General features: G+C 33.6%; 1 protein-coding gene and 1 long non-coding RNA gene across 3 annotated transcripts; one reads left to right on the top strand and one right to left on the bottom strand.

Annotated features, from left to right (window-relative positions):
* Nucleotides 1-358: 358 nt before the first annotated feature.
* On the bottom strand, nt 359-18,348 carry LOC134238442 (uncharacterized). Its single transcript, XM_062720570.1, is given in 4 exon segments — nt 359-2,103; nt 2,106-2,176; nt 16,210-17,841; nt 18,198-18,348. Coding segments are annotated over 3 exon segments (3,276 nt in total). The 5' UTR covers nt 17,826-17,841; nt 18,198-18,348; the 3' UTR covers nt 359-514.
* On the top strand, nt 10,108-12,143 carry LOC134238445 (uncharacterized). Of its 2 annotated transcripts, XR_009986016.1 has the most exons (3): nt 10,108-10,185; nt 10,296-11,719; nt 11,751-12,143. It is a non-coding gene; the product is annotated as an uncharacterized LOC134238445 (long non-coding RNA). The 2 variants fall into 2 exon arrangements; XR_009986015.1 differs by having other exon boundaries at nt 10,296-12,143.
* Nucleotides 18,349-18,699: the final 351 nt, after the last annotated feature.

The following is an 18,699-nucleotide window of genomic DNA, read 5'->3' on the forward strand; positions in this document are numbered from 1 at the left end:
CACCTCGGGAAAAATATTCTGGTCTATTGGCTGCTCAGGCATTAAATAATTGTATACAGCTAAATGTAATGCCTTTACAGAATTGTCTTTAATATTTAAAAAATTTTGTACAAACATACGCACTAAAAGCATAATATACGGCATCTATTTGCAATGTCTTGCATCTATAAACTTAAGAAGAAATTATTATGAATTAGAAGTGACAATTAATTCAATTCAAATGAAAATCAGCATATCATGATCTCAATGTTTATCTTATACTGTATTCTTATTATAACAATGTAACATACTTTCACAAAAATTTCATGAAATTATCTGAAAATAGATTGATATTTATCATTTACATTTTCATTTTCCACATCTCATCTTCTGGAAACTTGAAGAAAACAATATCGTTTACAATGAAATGTTATCTTACAAAATGAAATATTTCAAATTTATACATGTATACAAATAGACCCATTATGACCACCTTTTCACAAGTTGAAGTATATACATAGTATACACTGTATCTCTATTTAAGGTATTTAATTTTCTTTAACTTTCCTCCCCATTCAGCAACAAACAAATAGTTTTTATTTACGCATAATCCCCATGGATCCTTCAGACCACAGTTATCTATATAACGGAGGAACTGTCCGTCCTGGTCTAGGATGTGGATACAGTGGTTATCACAGTCTGCTGTCAGGATCTGACTCTGGCTGTCTGTTGTGATGCCATAAGGTTTAAATGGTTTATTCTTTAAAGTAGGAAGATGACCAGTGTATCTAAATCGGAGTTTTCCAGCTTGGTTGACAACTACAACAGCACCAGCTTCTTTGTCAGCCACACAGATATATAGGTTTCTGTTCTCACTTATGTACTTCATTTTCGTATTTGCTGAATACAGAGGTTTATCCTCCTCATCAAACTGGATTGTTTGTTTCTCTGTCGAGCCCGAGTAACGGACAACTTTGGATTGTGTTTCATCATCACTGAACAGGGTAACCAGGAGATCACCAGAGGAGGTGTCACAGAGTTGTGAAGGTGTCCAGTCCTGTAGTGTGATCATCTTCTCTGTCTTTCCATTCGTAACCTTATTAATAGTCCCTTTCTTCCCATCAGTGTATACTAGATCTCCATCCCCTGTCACGGCTATATCATTGGGTGCTCCCCCTGATTCTTTAGTAATTGTCTTGATGAGTGAGCCTTGAATGTTAAAGCATTTCATATCACTGACTCTTCCACTTGTCCAGATTTCCTCTCCATTGAGGCATCTAACACTGTATAGTTTTTCATACCCAGTATCTATAGTAGTGATAAGTTCTGGTTCTTCTAGCAATTCTCTAGTTAGTATCTCTCTGGGTTTTTTTAGCTTGTAGCCATTTTCTTCGGTTGTATTAGATAATGGTGCAAGAGATCCAACAAACTTGTTCATCTGTTCGCTATCTACTGGTTTAGCTTTAAAAATGGGCCATGATACTTTCACTTGTGGAGGAAGTTTACTGAATTCTTTGTTTCTGGAGCTGTAACCCATGGTCATGGACACTTCATTTGATTCTTCCATTTCCCTCAGGTTGAGCAGAGTTTGTTCAATAAGAGTCTGTATTTGTTTCACTTCATCTGCATGTTTCTTCATAATGTCAAAATGTTTTACTTTAAAATCATCAATTTCCTTTTTTATTGCATTGACGACATTGTCAATTTCTTTGTGCCATTGTTTTCCATGTTCTGTCACGGCTGTTGTAAGTTTCTCATATTCTCCATCCAAGCTAGTCATCTGTGTCTCTATATCGGTTGTGATTTCTTTGTATTTAGGAAAAATAATGTTTTGTAATTCCTCTGTATCTTTTGCGATATCTTTTTTCTTGGAGTCGTATATTTCTGCGAGGACTAAGAAATTGTGTCCTTTATGCTGTTCTGATGCCGAACATAAGGAGCAAACAGGAAAGTTACATTCCTTGCATTGTAAATCACATAATTTGGTTGGATGTGTTGCACACTTTGGATAAATCAAGGTGGATTTTCTTTGTTGGAAAGGGACAATTTTATGTTTGTCATATTCATCAGCAATATGTTCTCCAATACAGGGTTTACAGAGTTTGACATGACAGAAATCACAGTCTGTACTACAGCTGTCTCACAAACGTCACATCTGATCACATCCTGGGCACTGAGGTGGGGATCCATAGTTTCTGTAGATGTTCTGTAAATAAAGAATAGCATTGTTACTAAAAGTAATCCTGCATTTTTATGAATTAATAATAATCATTTGGACTGGTCAATAAATACTTATGAATATCACTTCCTTGTATCTAACTGTATAATAAAGGTACATAACTACATGAAATATGGTATTTAGAAATACAAAATGTTAATGCTGGAATCTATTTTTAACAACTTTATTGCATATTTACAGACTTAACTAATTCAAGTTTCAATTTTAGGGTAAATTGAAAATGACCTTTTCAAAAATGTTCATGAAAATATACAAACCGAAAGTACATTTGCAAGAATAATTTCTTTAATGAAATTCTAAATATAATTACCGTTGTACTCACTTAGAAAACTTGTCTCACATTGCATAAGGTAGAATAACAGAAGTCATTCGTCAGTTCTTTTTTCATCACGTCTTCATGGTATCCGCCCAAACCTGTCTTCTCCACAGTTCAGTGTTTATGATCGCCCTGAAATTAGAGTTATCGCTCTTGCAGCGATTATAAGGTTAAAAGAACTTTTACCACCCCCCTTTTTTAACCTTAAGCGAAATGCCTTGGGTTGACACGGTTCAAAGTCTGAAGATCATTAAATTCACGCTCCTTAGCTTTAACCATTACAAAAATCCATGATAATCTTTAATTCTGTGTGGTTACACTACAGTATAAGTCTATTCTCTCTGATTGGCTCGTCTAGCAACATTCATTACATTGTAAAAAAAAAATAATAAATAAATAAATAATAATAATTAATTACCTTCAAGTGCGTTAAGAGTGTACATCAACATTTTTACCATGGGGAAATTTAACGCACTTTGGAAAAAAACATGTATTAAACAAAATTTCTAGACTTCGATTTTAGTAATTGAGAGAATTAATTTGTAATAATTATATCTTCCGAAAACTCTTAATTAACGTGATTAAACCTTATTGAGAACAAAGAGAAGACGAGTAGAACGTCTCTCAGCCCAGCTCTTTTTTACATAGCCATGGGTAGCAAATTGAACGTTGCCCCCCCCCCCCCCAAAAGTAATCCCCAATTTTCAATGTCTTTATTATGTAACAATATCTTTGTAAAACATTCGTGTGCCTAAGCACCCTTCCAGGTACCTGATGCCTATGCTACATCAAAATATGTATTTGCATAACTACTATGACGCTGAAAACTTTCGATAAATTTTAGTTTACATAAAATGCATGCACATTGGAAAAACTTAAGTACAGCTTTAAACATTTAAGAGAGAAAGAAATTTCAAAGTATGGAAAAATAGAAATCGCTCACTTTCACATCCTGAAGTGACCTTATCACCGAAAAGTTATCCAACAGGTTCAATTATTAATCATATTTAAGATTTGCAAGAATATCGACCACACACTTTTTTCAAAGTGCGTTAATATACATGCGCAGATCTAGAGGGGGGGAGGGGGTCGGGGAGGGGGGTCTAGAATTTGCAGAGATATTAAATTGATACACTAAACCAAGAAAAAGGTTACTCTAGAAAAGGGAGTCCCCCTTAAAAACGCGGACGTTTATTAAGTTGGTATGAAAAGTAATATGTATAAAGCATTTGCAGTCAAAAGTCACCCCCTCCCCACCACCACCACCACCACCACGATATGGATTTTCACGTTTGGGCAAGTTAAGTTTAGGTCTCTTTTTTTGTGAAGGGGGGGGGGCGGGGGGCTTGTCAACAAAATTCTGAGGTTGGATTTTTTTTAATAGGGACAAGTTGTCATGTTGTAAATTTTGTATTTACTGCCACCCGGTAAATTCAAAATTTACAACATGACACTGGGTTGGACCCCCCCTGGAAAAAAATTCTGAATCCGCGCCTGAATATATAATATGGTCGATTATAACGCACTTTGAAAAGAAATTTTACTTTTTCAAAGTGCGTTGAATTGGTCCCAAATTTAACCCACTTTGATTTTTTTTTTCAAATTGAGTAATTTTTCAAAGTGCGTTGTTAAACTGCAGCTCATATGTCAGCGCCAAATTCAGGTTAATTTTGTAAAAGCATTTAGTTAACATACCGTATATCCGGGTTTTTTCGCGATTATCTATTTTTCGCATTATTTGCAACCATTTTTAATTCGCAAAATTTAAAACACGCAAAAATTATATCAGCTATAATATGACATAAAAACATTACCATTTTGAACAAAAAATTCTTAATCGTAAAAATTAACTTACTCAAAATAAAAACTCTACAAATCTACCCTTTTTCGCAAAATTTCCAACACGCGAAAAAAAACGGATATACGGTATATTTTATTAGGATATCTATATGCATTGAAATTACTCAGCCTCAGACTCAGAGAAAATTTAAATTTTTTTTATTAATGATACCCACACAAATCTGTCTATATATGCAGTTGAACTTCAGTATCTTGAACACCGACATGGATATGTGGAATTCAGTAATGTAGGAATTCCATCCACTCTTTAGCTCACCTGAGGTGAAGCCTTGGGTGAGCTTTTCTTATCACATTTTGTCCGTCCGTCTGTCTAGCTGTCTGTTCGTCCGTCTGTAAACTTTTCACATGTTTGACTTTTTCTCAAGAACCACTGGGCCAAATTACGGTAAATCAATCTTAGCTCAAAGCATCATTGGGTGAAGGGGGGTTTAAATAGTTAAAATTAAGGGCCAAGTCCATCACAAGGGGAGATAATCAAGAAAAGACCAAAATATGGTGGGGCCATTATATAAAAAAATCTTCTCAAGGACCACTGGGCAAGAAAAGCTGAAACTTATGTGGAAGCATCCTGGTGTAGTTTAGATTTTAAATTGTCCAAATTATGACCAGTTGGGTTACAATATGTATTTCTAGGGGGGAAATCTGGCAAAGAACACAATAGTCAAAGCTATACTCAGGTAAGAGTTTTGTTCTATGCATGGGCCTCTTTTCAAAAGTATTTAACTCTTGATACCTTAAACTCTCTGATATCTGAAGTTTTTTTTCAGCCCCACCTTGTTCGAGAAAATGGGGTTTAAGATTACACATAGAGACATGTTGGAGACACAATGGAAACTGGAAAGATATTCTCAATTCATAGTATGTTGATCATAAGTGATAACATGGACCAAATCAGCAAGGATTAACATGGATATGCGGTGTTTTCTTACGCAGGGTTTGTTCACTCACTCTTGCGTAAAACCCTTGATCCCCCAAACTCTGGACATATTGTATACTTCCTTATCATCAAGTAATGTCTTTCATAGGATATATATGACTGATCCCTACATGATGTTCACACGCAGAGTACTTTCATCTACAATAACTGTACTTACTTTATTGACCCTCCACCGAAATTTATTAGCTATCTGGAAATTGACTACAAATGAACCAGAACCACATAACATTTACAGCCCTCTTACTCCTCTTTTCCTTTCTCAAATTATTGTTGAATCATCAATGATTGTGGGGAACCAATTTTTAGCTCACCTGAGCTGGAGGCTCAAGTGAGCTTTTCTGATCAAAATTTGTCCGTCGTCTGTCGTCGTAGTCGTCGTCGTTGTCGTCATTAACTTTTCACATTTTTATCTTCTTCTCAAGAACCACTGGGCCAATTTTAAACAAACTTGACACAAAGTATCTTTGGGTGAAGGGGAATCAAGTTTGTTCAAATGAAGGGTCATGCCCTTTTCAAAGGGGAGATAATTATGAATTAAAGAAAAATTAATGGCATTAAAAAATCTTCTTTTCAAGAACCATTGGGCCAGGAAAGCTGAAACTCATTTGGAATCATCCTCAGGTAGTGTAGATTCTAATTTGTTCAAATCATAACCCCTGGGGCAAGGGTGGGGCCAAAATGGCCGACCCAAGTTTTACATAGGAATACATAGGAAAAATCTTTAAATATCTTCTTCTAAAGAACCACTGGGCCAGGGAAGATGGAACTCATGTGGAATCATTCTAAGTTAGTGTAGATTCAAGTTTGTTCAAATCATGACCCCTGGGGCAAGGGTGGGGCCAAAATGACCGACCTAAGGTTTACATAGGAATACATAGGACAAATCTTTAAAAATCTTCTTCTCAAGAACCACTGGGCCAGGAAAGCTGAAATTTATGTTGAATCATCCTCAGGTAGTGTAGATTCAATTTTATTTAAATCATGACCCCTGGGGCTAGGGTGGGGCCAAAATGGCCCACCCAAGATTTACATAGGGATATTGAGGGAAACCTTTAAACATCTTCTTTTCAAATACTTCAAAGTTACAGTTAGTGTTATTTATATAGAATCATCTTCAAGTAGTGTAGATTCTATTTTGTTCAAATGATGAATGCTTTGGGGGGGAGGGGTTAATTCAAGCCTGATGTGCTCAGGTGAGCGCTGTGGCCCCTGGGCCTCTTGTTATTGAATTTTGTGGGTTATCCCTATCCAGGAGACAGTATACATCTCCATGAAAAACTATTTTTATATTTTTTTATCATTAAACTTTTGTTTATATCCCAGAATTAACAACCCCATGGACAATAAAATGTTGCTTACCCTGACAAACATTGATCCCCATGTCAAATTAAAGAATTTTCCTCGTAATGATTTTACATGATAATTTTTAAGGAGCTACTAATGACACCATACAAATAATGACCCCATACAAGATATACCCCGGTATGACACCATACAATATGAAAATATCCCATGGCCTAATGACAAAATTCCCCAAGATCTCAAGACACCATGCAAAATGTCCATGATGTTGAAACACCATACAATATGTCCCATTTCTCATGACATCACAGACAACATGAGGACTTGATCCATACATCAAGGGTTCAAATCCAACTGTGGGATGTGGAGACCAGTCCTTCGGATGATCCATTTAAGGTTCATTGATACTCTGATAAGAGAGATAACTCTACAGATAAGAAAGATAACTTTTTGCACACATTTTGTCATGAAATTCAGTAATTTGTCATGCCAGAGTTTACAAATCTCTATCATATGGACCATTTAATGGTTAACTCAAGCAAACTTCACCCATTGTTCAGAGGTTGATTTCTAGTTCTATTGCTAGTATATTCAAAAATTATTTTGAATTGTTTACCTAAAACATTTACACTCAGTTCCTTTAAACTGTGTAAATTGATCAAAAAAAATCTATTTCTAAACGTGAAAGTCTTTTAATTGTACAGAAATAAAAGCCGCAGAATTGTTTATAAACATTTAATTAATATCTTATTTCATTAGAAAAGAATTTCAAGGGCAATAATGGAACGATAACTCTTGATTATGAATGCATTTTATTTTACATGCACAGAAAACAATTTGATATTCTGATTTAAAAAGCATCGCTCCAGTATGTTTACTAAAGGGAATTAGATAGGTATGAGAGTAAATATTATTTTTATATACATGTATACCTCATATTTTTAATTTAATTGTGAGATTAAAAATAATTGATCCTTTAATGACCATATCAAATTTTCTTCAAATCATGATTTGACATATCATTTATTTCTAAAAATGTAAGCAATGCTTCATACTTCAAAATATTTTTTATTTGAATTTAATGTTACAGTTGTTGCTGAAAATCAATGTTTGGAATTAAAAAAAAAGTCGTGAAATGTGGAGCAGAGGGATATTGTCCCTTAAACCAAGGTCCTGTGTCGCAGGAAATGCTGGGCAGAAAAAGATCCCCTGCTGCTCAATGGCCATGAGTGCTGAGCAAAATTTGTAGCTCTCTATGAGTGAAAAATTCTCAAGAGAGACAATAAATAACAAACTAACATGACACCTTTCCCATTTTCCACTTTTTCACTAGAGGACGAGAGATCTGCAGAGTTTGTAAAGGATGTTGTATGAAGTCAGTGTTTGACATGGACCATTATAGGCTCTTTTTAAATGATATTAATAAATTATTGTTTTTTTTTTCTCAGTTCTGAATTATGGTCCTGTCAATCTTGCTAAACCGCAGCTCAACCTCAAACCTATTGCAACAGAAATTATATAGTGGTTAATAGATTTAATATATTTAAAATAAAGAAGTAAATACCATGGTAGTAACTAATAACTATATACATGATAAAGAAGTAAGTACTGTAGTTGAGAGAAATATAATGAGAGGAAAGTATAAATAACTGTATAAAAGGTGCATAACTCTGTAATTTTATCCAAATTCTAAAGGTAAGTTTATTTTACAATTTTTGTTGCAAATTTGTTTTAAGTTAAATAATGAATTGATCAAACTATTGGTTTTACAGGAAAATTATTCACTTTTATTTTCCTTGAAATTTTTTTAAAAATCTTTTGAAAGAAGCATTATAAATTGGAAAATAAAGTTTTTAAGAATTTTTCTGTATTTTTACAAAAATGTACACAAAATTTTACAGGTATTGTTTAATGTCATAATCATTATAAAAGTCCCTAATTATTCAGGAAACAGATCTATTTCATGTCAGCTGCCAATAACGTACAGTCAAAAACAAGATAGGCATCATTAATCATAAAATGAAAAATAAATAAATAAAATAAATAATACATGTATTGAAATGGTGCTTCACAATGGCTTAACATTAAATACTTGTCCTCTCTTAGAGCCCTGTAGAGTAACACTGCTCTGTTTCTTGTTTTGTGTAGTTTTAGTAATGGGAATGACTCTCAGATAATTAGTAGCCTTCTCAATCTTTGTCTTTTCAAGGTTCGACACAATCGGAACAACCCGGATATGATTAAATTTCCCATTGACCTTTGCTGTCTCTTTACTCTGTTCATTAGAATTTTGAACACTACTGCATGCACTCCTGTCTTCTTTTGAGATATTTTCAGACTTATTTTCCATGCCTGACATTTCTGGTATGTCTGTGTCCAGTACATACATTAAAAAGTTTTTTAACGAATGTTTTTTCCTTTGTGGTGAATTTTCCCTTTCTATCTCCTTGTCCCCTTTTTCTTCATGTTCTCTTACACACTCCATATTGGAAGATGCTTCATGTCTTTCATATTCTTGTACATGCTCAGAGGATATTTCAGACCTTTTTTCACTTTCACTTCTCCAGCTGAACTTAACTTTAAGTTTTTCCACCTTATTTTTCTCAGGATTTGTAATATCTTTACGAGGTGAATTCTTAGAGTTTTCTCCATTTGAATTTTCCTTATCAGAAGTTTAATCTACATTTTCCCCACATCCTGTAGGAACACATTTATTCTCTGGTCCAGATTTTTTATCATCACCCCCTTTGTTGTTGAGAATTTTCTTCTTCTTTGTCTTCTCTTCAAAAAAATCCCCCATTGAATCATCAAAATGGACCCCTCTCTTTAAGCTCTGCAAAGATCTCTTCCTTTTTAAGGCAAGCGGTTTCTTGTTTAGCAGTCTGGAGGGAGCTAGAGTTCGATTCCCAAACATCCACCTCTTGACACTGTCAGGAATTTCAAAATTTTTCTTCCTTGGACTGCTGATGTAAGGCTTGAAAACCGAAACACCTGCCCGATCTGAAATACAAATTCCATAAAGGACCCCGATTCATGTCATTTACAATTGGATAAACAGACCTTGGTTTGACGAGCTTTATGAAGTCAGTGAGCTCATCAAATGAGCAGTGATCAGAATATGGCACAATGAACACATTATCCTGGTTACAGAAAGGATTCATCTCTAACCCTGTATAGAGGGAGGTAGGAAGAATAGCTATTGCAAACTGTTCTTTGTTCCACCTCTCAATAATTTTGTTGGAAATGGAGAAAAAGAGAACAACTTCAATTCTTGCATCTGCTTCTACTGTAATAAAACATCTGGAAGATCTAGGATTTCTACAACCTGAAAGAAGGCAGGACTGACTTTGATCCACTCCTGAAGATTCTGAGCAATGGCTACTAAAAGGTCTTCCTTTGCTAAGTTTCTCAGTCAAATCTTTACACTGAATTCTTCATGGCTATGAATAATTCTCTGGAAACACACATTTTTAGCTGTCTCCATTTTTACTGTACCCGGTATTGTTTTACATAAAGACCCAGGAATGAGATCTTCTTCCCTGGCAAATTCAGGTATGTTACCATAGCAACTGAACAACATGATTTTGTACTTTAAATTATGACTTCTAAATTTGTTTTATAGTAATTTTCCTTCTTCATTTTTGTCATGAATTTCTTTCTAGGGAAAATTCGTCGACAGAGTATGTTGTTTTAAGCTGGAAAGAGTTAGTGAAAAACCAGACAGTAGCAGCGGTGTCGTCATGGAGACAGTCATGTGATCACCTTGTGATAAAATACTTAGCTGTTTATTGTTGTGACCTTGTCAGTGTGATAAAGATCACCATAGTAACCAATAACCCTGTGGTCATATGATGACATATTTACCCAGAAACACCTATACTGTAGAATGAATGGCACTGAGTAAGGAGAGATCTGATTGGTCAACTTTTACCCAATCAGTTTGGCTTTTTAAAAAGGGAATATGGAATCAAGATCTAGAATTCAGCACAGCATATCACGGATATTACTTAGCAACAGGAATAGTAGTCTGATTCCTGTATAGAGGTCTCACATCTCGTAGATTTAGATTTTTATGGACGATTCACTCATACAATGCTTCACAGTTTTGTGACTTATGTATAAAGTATGTCTAAAGAAGCAGGTTTTTCATTTTATTTTTCCATCATCTGAAAATGGACCATACCTCATTCTGTGTATCAACCTCAGCGGAATTCTGAAGTCAGGATTTGTATTGATGTCAGACCAAGTGATTGTTCTTTGAGGCTATATTCTTATATTTAATTCATTTAATACTCCATGCAGATAAATTCTGATATTACCCCTTATTACAATGTCTCTGATAAAAAGAAAAAAAAAAGTTGGTTACCTCTAGTGCTCTAAACTGTAAGAAAGAGAGTAACAAAAGGATTTTTAATTTTTATTTCTGTGCATGATGTCTCTTTGAGGAATTTTAAATATTTATATTCAGATTTTTGTTACAGAAGACTTATTTTTGAAGTTGACTGTTAATGGTATTGTGTGTATAATGATTTTTTATGGTACATATCTTTGATTGTGATTTGGTCCTATGAAAAGGGCCACATCAGTGTGCTTGAAGGTTGATATACATGTATCTGATGATGTGTTATTTGCTAACAATCTGCTAACAAACCGTAAGAAAAGTCAGGTCTGAAAGTTAAATTTAATAGAATGCTAGTTCCATTCTGATAATATGATTAATCATGATATTATATGAAACTAGTGAGAAAAATTAATTAAAATATAAAAATCTATAAAAATATAATTAAAAAAATTAATACGATGGTGTTTGATACAAGAAAAAAATCTTTTGAGGAATCTCTTGTGTTTGTTGATAAAATTCAGGGTAAGGGAAAAAGTGTTCATTTATAAATGCAACTATAAAATTAAAAATACGAGTTAGAAAAATGTATACTGATTGTAACCTGACTTAGGAGAGGGCTAAATTAGGCTGTGCCTAGATGTTGCCCAATATCCTATTCCCTTGATTCCTGATTATATTTTGGCATTGTACAGTAATAAAATAAAAATAAGTTTCAACAGCAATATTTATTTATTAGTATAAATAGTCAAAATTCATGACTATACTAGGAATTAAGAATAATTTTCTTGCACAAGGGTGTCCATATTCTTGTAACATGTCTCATGGCATATTTTTTCTTGCAGTCAAAAGGAAGACTTTTATAAGAAGCACAATGTATTTGCATGTCACATCAATATCAGTTATACTTATGTGTTGATTTTGTACAATATGGACTGATTCGCCTGTCATGACATTTTTTTGTTATAAAAATAATGACATCATCAGTTGATGCATACTCACATCATCATTTCATGTGTACATTTTTTTTCTCTGGTGCCTATACATGTGCATTCATTTGTCAGTGCCATTTTTGTAACAAAGAATCAGGTTGATTTTGTAAAAGCATTTAGTTAACATATATTTTATTAGGATATCTATATGCATTAAAATTACTCAGCCTGAAGAGAAATCTGTGTTTGTTTTGTTTATGGCAATCTATATAACAACACACTGTCTAAATGCAGTCAAGCTTTGTTGTTATATCAAATTCAGCGGGTTTGAGGGGAAAAAAAAGATGTCCAGGGATTTGCGATATTGAGGGTAATAGTTGTTGGTTTTTAAAATCAGTTAAATGTATCATAGTATTCAAGAAAACGTCAACTGTCACAGTATTACAGATGCAGAGATTTGTTAAATGTAGTGCCACAAATGGAAATACATATGTAAGCATCCGTATTTTATTACCATGGATTAAAGATTTTATATGAAAACATATGGTCAACAGAGATCGCTATTTATATGGATCTGCATTGATTACCAAAATCTAGAACATGTATTTCACTTATCATCAAGTGCAATTTGAATCAAAGGACTTCAAAAGATGACTGATGCCAATCAAACATAATTTGCATATTTTTTAAATAAATAATTTGATCATGTATTAAAAACTATAAATTATCTTGAAGTTCTATTTATTAGCAGCACTGATTTTCACATTATATAGAGCTATTCAAGTCCATCTCTGTATATTTCTATGCACAAACTTTACACCTTGCACTCCTGATAGATAAATAAAATAAATTAAACAAAACCTCATAGAAACACTTTATTTATCATACATATATATCTCTTTAATTTGTTTTTATCTAAAAGAGTTGAAAATGTTAATAATTTTTAAGAAATAAGTTTAAGAAAAATATGCTTATATTCATATTTATTTTTATTCAGTATATAGAAAACTGAATTAAAATATAATTGTTAATTAAAAAATACATAAACACATCGTTGTTATATCTTTAAATGTTGAGTTCAAGTATTTTAAAAGCAATTCAAGTAAAATGTAATTTATGCCAATTGGAGTTATTGTGTGCGGATGTGACTTCGAATCTCTAAATAATTATTCTCCTTGATCGTGACACATATCGGGGGTGGAAAACTAAAACCGATGAACGCCATTGTAAAATAACGTAAAACATTGAATATTTAACTTCTCATTTAATTATTTTTTTTTCGATTATAAGTATATTCAAAATTCAAGATATTGCGTGTGTGTGTATCTTTAAGTTTATAAATAAAGTTCATTCACAATACATTTGTGTTTTATTACTACCGATGAGTAAAGGATGAGATAAATGCTATATATCAATATATTTACATTTCCAATGTCTTTTGACCAATTGTATTAATTGATTTCCTCATGAATGTTTTGGCGCGGTTCCAAAAAAAAAAACCACGTTTAGGGCGGGACAACATAGGGAGAAGCAGGCTTCGTGGATTGGCGGAATAAAGCATCACTCAACTTATTTGGATAATTTTATGGACTTATATTACCAAAAGATTGTTTCAATTCGAAAAATACTTAAATGAAAAAATCATCCGAATAACCGGGCTGAAATGAATTAGGTTTGCCAACACTAATGAAAACATATGGTCAAATTCAACAGAGATCGCTTTTTATATGGATTTGCATTGATTACTAAAATCTAGAACATGTATTTCATTTATCATCAAGTGGAATTTGAATCAAAGGACTTCAAAAGATGACTGATGCCAATCAAACATAATTTGCTGATATGTATCAATGAGAGCTATTCAACTGCCGCATAAACTTTACACCTTGCACTCCTGTGACCTTGACCTCCCTTCTCTTTAATTTGTTTTTGCTTAGTTTAAAGAAAAATTTAGAATATGCACTCATATATAACTATTGTTAATTAACAATACATCATCGTTGTTATATCTAAATGTTGAGTTCAAGGCCACAAGTGTTTTCCTCTTTACGTGTATAAGATTTTGTAAACTAAACGAGGTGTCATATTGACCAAATATTTTGGTCTGGTGCCCCTTGACATCTCAGTCCAGCATCACTCAAACTTATTTGGGTTTTCTTGGCCCGACTTTAACCAATTGTTTCAATCAATACGGGCTGAAATGAATTAGGTGTCTGCTTCAACTTTTTTCTCCTTTAGACATATTTTTAAGTCTATAATTACTATTTAGCTTTCGTTTCTTACCTTTAAAAGGTTTAAACTAAAAACAAACATGAAATTATTGATTTTTCATAGAAATATTTTATTCCTTTAAACCTCCGATGCTGAAGAGTTCCAGCAATAGTCTGCTTCAATTACTTTGTACTACTACTATTTCTTACAAAAATGAGCCATAGTACGAAGTATTTGAAGCAGACTATTGCTGGAACTCTTCAGCTTATTCATATCAGTTCGTATTGATTGAAACTAGTAGTCGAAGCCATCAGTTTGTGTGAGACTTGACTGAGATGTCAAGGGATATCAGACAAAAATTTTTAGTCCCTACAAAATCTCCCTGCGATTAAAGATTCTGGACAAATTCTGCTTCATATGAAAACAAAAATAGTTCAGCTGATAATGGGGCGCAATTGGTACCCATGGGGATTCCAATAGATTGTCAAAAGACCTCCTCTCCAAAAAAAAACACATTGATATTGTCAATCAGAAACTCAAGCATCTTTTTGATGTCAGCTTCAGAGAACTTGTATGTACAATCAGAATGTTTTGAATAAAATAATTTTCCAAATGACTGATGACAAGGTAAGTATATTAACAAGTTACATTTTTATTGAAAGCAGCTGTCAATGATATCAAAAAGCATTGACTTTAATTAATTTATCGTGGGAGTGGTTTCGTATAAAGCTGGAAAGTAATTACAAGACTTGATATAAAAGAACACCAAAGAGTCTGCCACAACAGCTGAACAGCAGCAGCACAACGGCTTTCATTAATTTTGTTTAAAGCCAATTTCAGTTAGCTGTTAAAATAATATAACCAATAACTTGGTTGTATTTTGTTTTACATATTTCATGCCAATTTTAATGCCTTTCTTTTTATGCTAAAGAAATTCAACTACGAGTATTTCTTCTGCCTGATCAATACATGAGACACACGATGGGTGAGGCCGGTGTACTGGATATTTAATCCTCCAGGGCACCTGATTCCTCCGTTGAACTTTCCACGAGTCCATTTTATATCCAGTTCACTTTGTATAATATTGGTTTTTTTTGTTAATACCGTTTTACATCCAATTCACAGATTTGTATAACAGTGAATTTTTTTTTCTAGATAATAAATCATCTTTCGTTATCGTTACTTTTTTTTCGTTATGAAAGACTTAGTGTACAAAAAGCAAGTTGGACTCCTTTAATTCATAGGCACCTAAGGCATTTGTTGGTTATTGATCTTGTATTTCGTTAGGTTGGCATAGGGAATTATTTTGTATCTTGGCCATAAAATGTATCCACTGGCAATTATAAGAGATGATATTTGAAAATACTAAAATAGTTATAAATGTAAACTGACATCCGATTGCAGTGACGTAGCATCGTTTTTGAAATAAAAGAGGGGGGGGGGGGCAGCCAGAGAAAGAAATCAACTTAGGGCAATTCCTAATTAAGCTTGGACATCCAGTGAGGTATCGCATTCCCTACATTACATTATTAGCTTCTGAAAGAATTTTACTCTCCCAAATATTTGATTTATAACAAAAATCAACTTCTTTTATACTTTTTATTTGATGATAATAATTGTCTTAAATATTACAAAATTTGCTATAATTACATTCAAATTAAAAGCATATTATTAATATATACCATCTATTTACCATGCCTTAACATTAAACTTAAGTAAGATTTTTTTTTATAATAGAATTGGCAATTAATCCCATTAAATTTATATGAAAATGAGCAGATCAAAAAATTATTTCAATATTTTATCCTTATTATAACAATGAAACATCCTTTCATAAAAAATCAAATTGCTCTGAAAATGTCTTCAAGTTGATATTTATCATGTTTATAAAGTCTACATTTTCCCTTCCAATCTCATCTTCTGACAACTCAAAGAAAAATTATGACTTTTTTTACAATGAAATTTTTACCTACATATATTTCAAATTATTTACAAAATTAGACCAATAATGACCACCTTTTTACAAGCATACATGTATACATATACATGTATCTCTATTTAAGGTATTTAATTTTCTTAACCTTTCCTCCAAATTCAGCAACAAACAAATAATTTTTATTCACACATAATCCAAATGGACCCTTGAGATCACAGTTATCTATATAACGGAGGAACTGTCCGTCCTGGTCTAGGATGTGGATACAGTGGTTATCAGTGTCTGCTGTCAGGATCTGACTCTGACTGTCTGTTGTGATGCCAAAGGGTAAAAATAGTTTCTTCTGTATAGTAGAAAGATGACCAGTATATCTAAATCGGAGTTTTCCAGCTTGGTTGACAACTACAACAGCAGCAGCTCCACTGTCAGCCACACATATATCCAGGTTTCTGTTCTCACTTATGTACTTCATTTTGTAATTTTCTGAATACAGAGGTTTACCCTCCTCATCAAACTGGATTGTTTGTTTCTCTGTGGAGCCCGAGTAACGGACAACCTTGGATTGTGTTTTATCATCACTGAACATGGTGACCAGGAGGTCCCCAGAGGAAGTGACACAGAGTTTGTTAGGTATCCAGTCCTGTAGTCTGATTATCCTCTCTGTCTTTCCATTTGTAATCTTATTAACAGTCCCTTTCTTCCCATCACAGTACACTAGATCTCCATCCCCTGTCACAGCTATATCATTTGGAAATCCCCCTGATTCTTTTGTTATTGTCTTGATATGTGAGCCTTGAATGTTAAAGCATTTCATATCACTGACTATTCCACATGTCCAGATTTCTTCTTCACTGAGACAGGTAACATTGCAGAGTTCTTCATACCCAGTTTCTATAGTAGTGATAAGTTCTGGTTCTTCTAATAGTTCTCTGTTTAATGTTTCTGGTTTCTTCAGTTTGTAGCCATTTTCTTCTGTTGTAGTAGATAATGGTGTAAGAGATCCAAACAACTTGTACAGCTGTTCTCTATCTACTGGTTTAGCATTAAAAATGGGCAGTGATACGTTAACTTTGGGAGGAAGTTTGCTGAATTCTTTGTTTCTGGAGCTGTATTCCAAGGTCATGGACACTTCATTTGATTCTTCTATTTCCTTCAGGTTGAGCAGAGTTTGTTCAATAAGAGTCTGTATTTGTTTCACTTCTTCTGCATGTTTCTTCATAATGTCAAAGTGTTTTACTTTAAAATCATCAATTTCTTTTTTCATGGCATTGATGACATTGTCAATTTCTCTGTGCCATTGCTTTCCATTTTCTGTCACTGCTGTTGTAAGTTTCTCATATTCTCCATCCAAGTTAGTCATCTGTGTTTCTAGATCGTTTGTGATTTCTTTGTATGTAGGATAAATAATGTTTTGTAATTCTTCTGTATCTTTTGCGATATCTTTTTTCTTGGAATTGTATATTTCTGCGAGGATCAATAAATTGTGTCCTTTATGCTGTTCTGATGCAGAGCATAAGGAGCAAACAGGAAAGTTACATTCCTTGCATTGTAAATCACATGATTTGAATGAATGTGTTGCACACTTTGGATAGATCAAGGTGGATTTTCTATGTTGAAATGGGACAATTTTATGTTTGTCATATTCATCAGCAATGTGTTCTCCAATACAGGGTTTACAAAGGTTGACATGACAGAAATCACAGTACATCTGTACAATAGCTGTCTCACAAAGATCACATCTGATCACATCCTGGGCACTGAGGCGGGGATCCATACTTTCTGTATATGTTCTATAAATATAAAGAATTGTTTTGTCTTTAAAATTAATTCTGCATTTTTATGAGTTAATAATTATTTGGACTGGTCAATGATTATACGCATGAATATTACTTCCTTGTATTTAACTGTATAATAAAGGCACATATGCATGTAATATGGTATTTAGAAATACAAATTGTTTATATTGGAATCTATTTTTAACAACTTAAAATTGCATATTTACAGACTTAACTAATTCAAGTTTCAATTTTAGGGTAAATTGAAAATGACCTTTTCAAAAAAAATCATGAAAATATACAAACCGAAAGTACATTTGCAAGAATAATTTCTTTAATGAAATTCTAAATATAATTACCGTTGTACTCACTTAGAAAACTTGTCTCACATTGCAATTGGTAGAATAGCAGAAGTCATTCGTCAGTTCTTTTTTCATCACGTCTTCATGGTATCCGCCCAAACCTGTCTTCTCCACAGTTCAGGATTTCTGATCGCCCTGAAATTAGAGTTATCGCTCTTGCAGCGATTATAAGGTTACTAGAGGTACTGTGAGCGATGAGCTCACTAAATGATACCCCCCGCCTCCCCTATGGTTATAAGTGGTGAAAAAGTCCATGTTTTCCTGTGGCCGGGAAACCCAAAATATGTGTCGGATCAAAAAGTAGAATAGGAGGTGCACAATGGCAATATGTAATAAAGATTCTGTGAAAGTTTCATCAAATTTCATTCAGTGGTATGAGAGGAGTTACGGATAAGAGATGGGTACCCCAAAGCGTAACAGACGGACGGACAGACAGACAGACAGACGGACGGACGGACGGACGTACAGACGGACGGACGGACGGACGGACGGAATTAACGATTACTATATA

The sequence above is a fragment of the Saccostrea cucullata genome, unplaced genomic scaffold (genome assembly GCF_032062105.1).
Source record: "Saccostrea cucullata isolate Sc308-1 unplaced genomic scaffold, CSIRO_AGI_Scuc_v1 ctg5788, whole genome shotgun sequence".
Classification (NCBI taxonomy): Eukaryota; Metazoa; Mollusca; class Bivalvia; order Ostreida; family Ostreidae; genus Saccostrea; species Saccostrea cuccullata.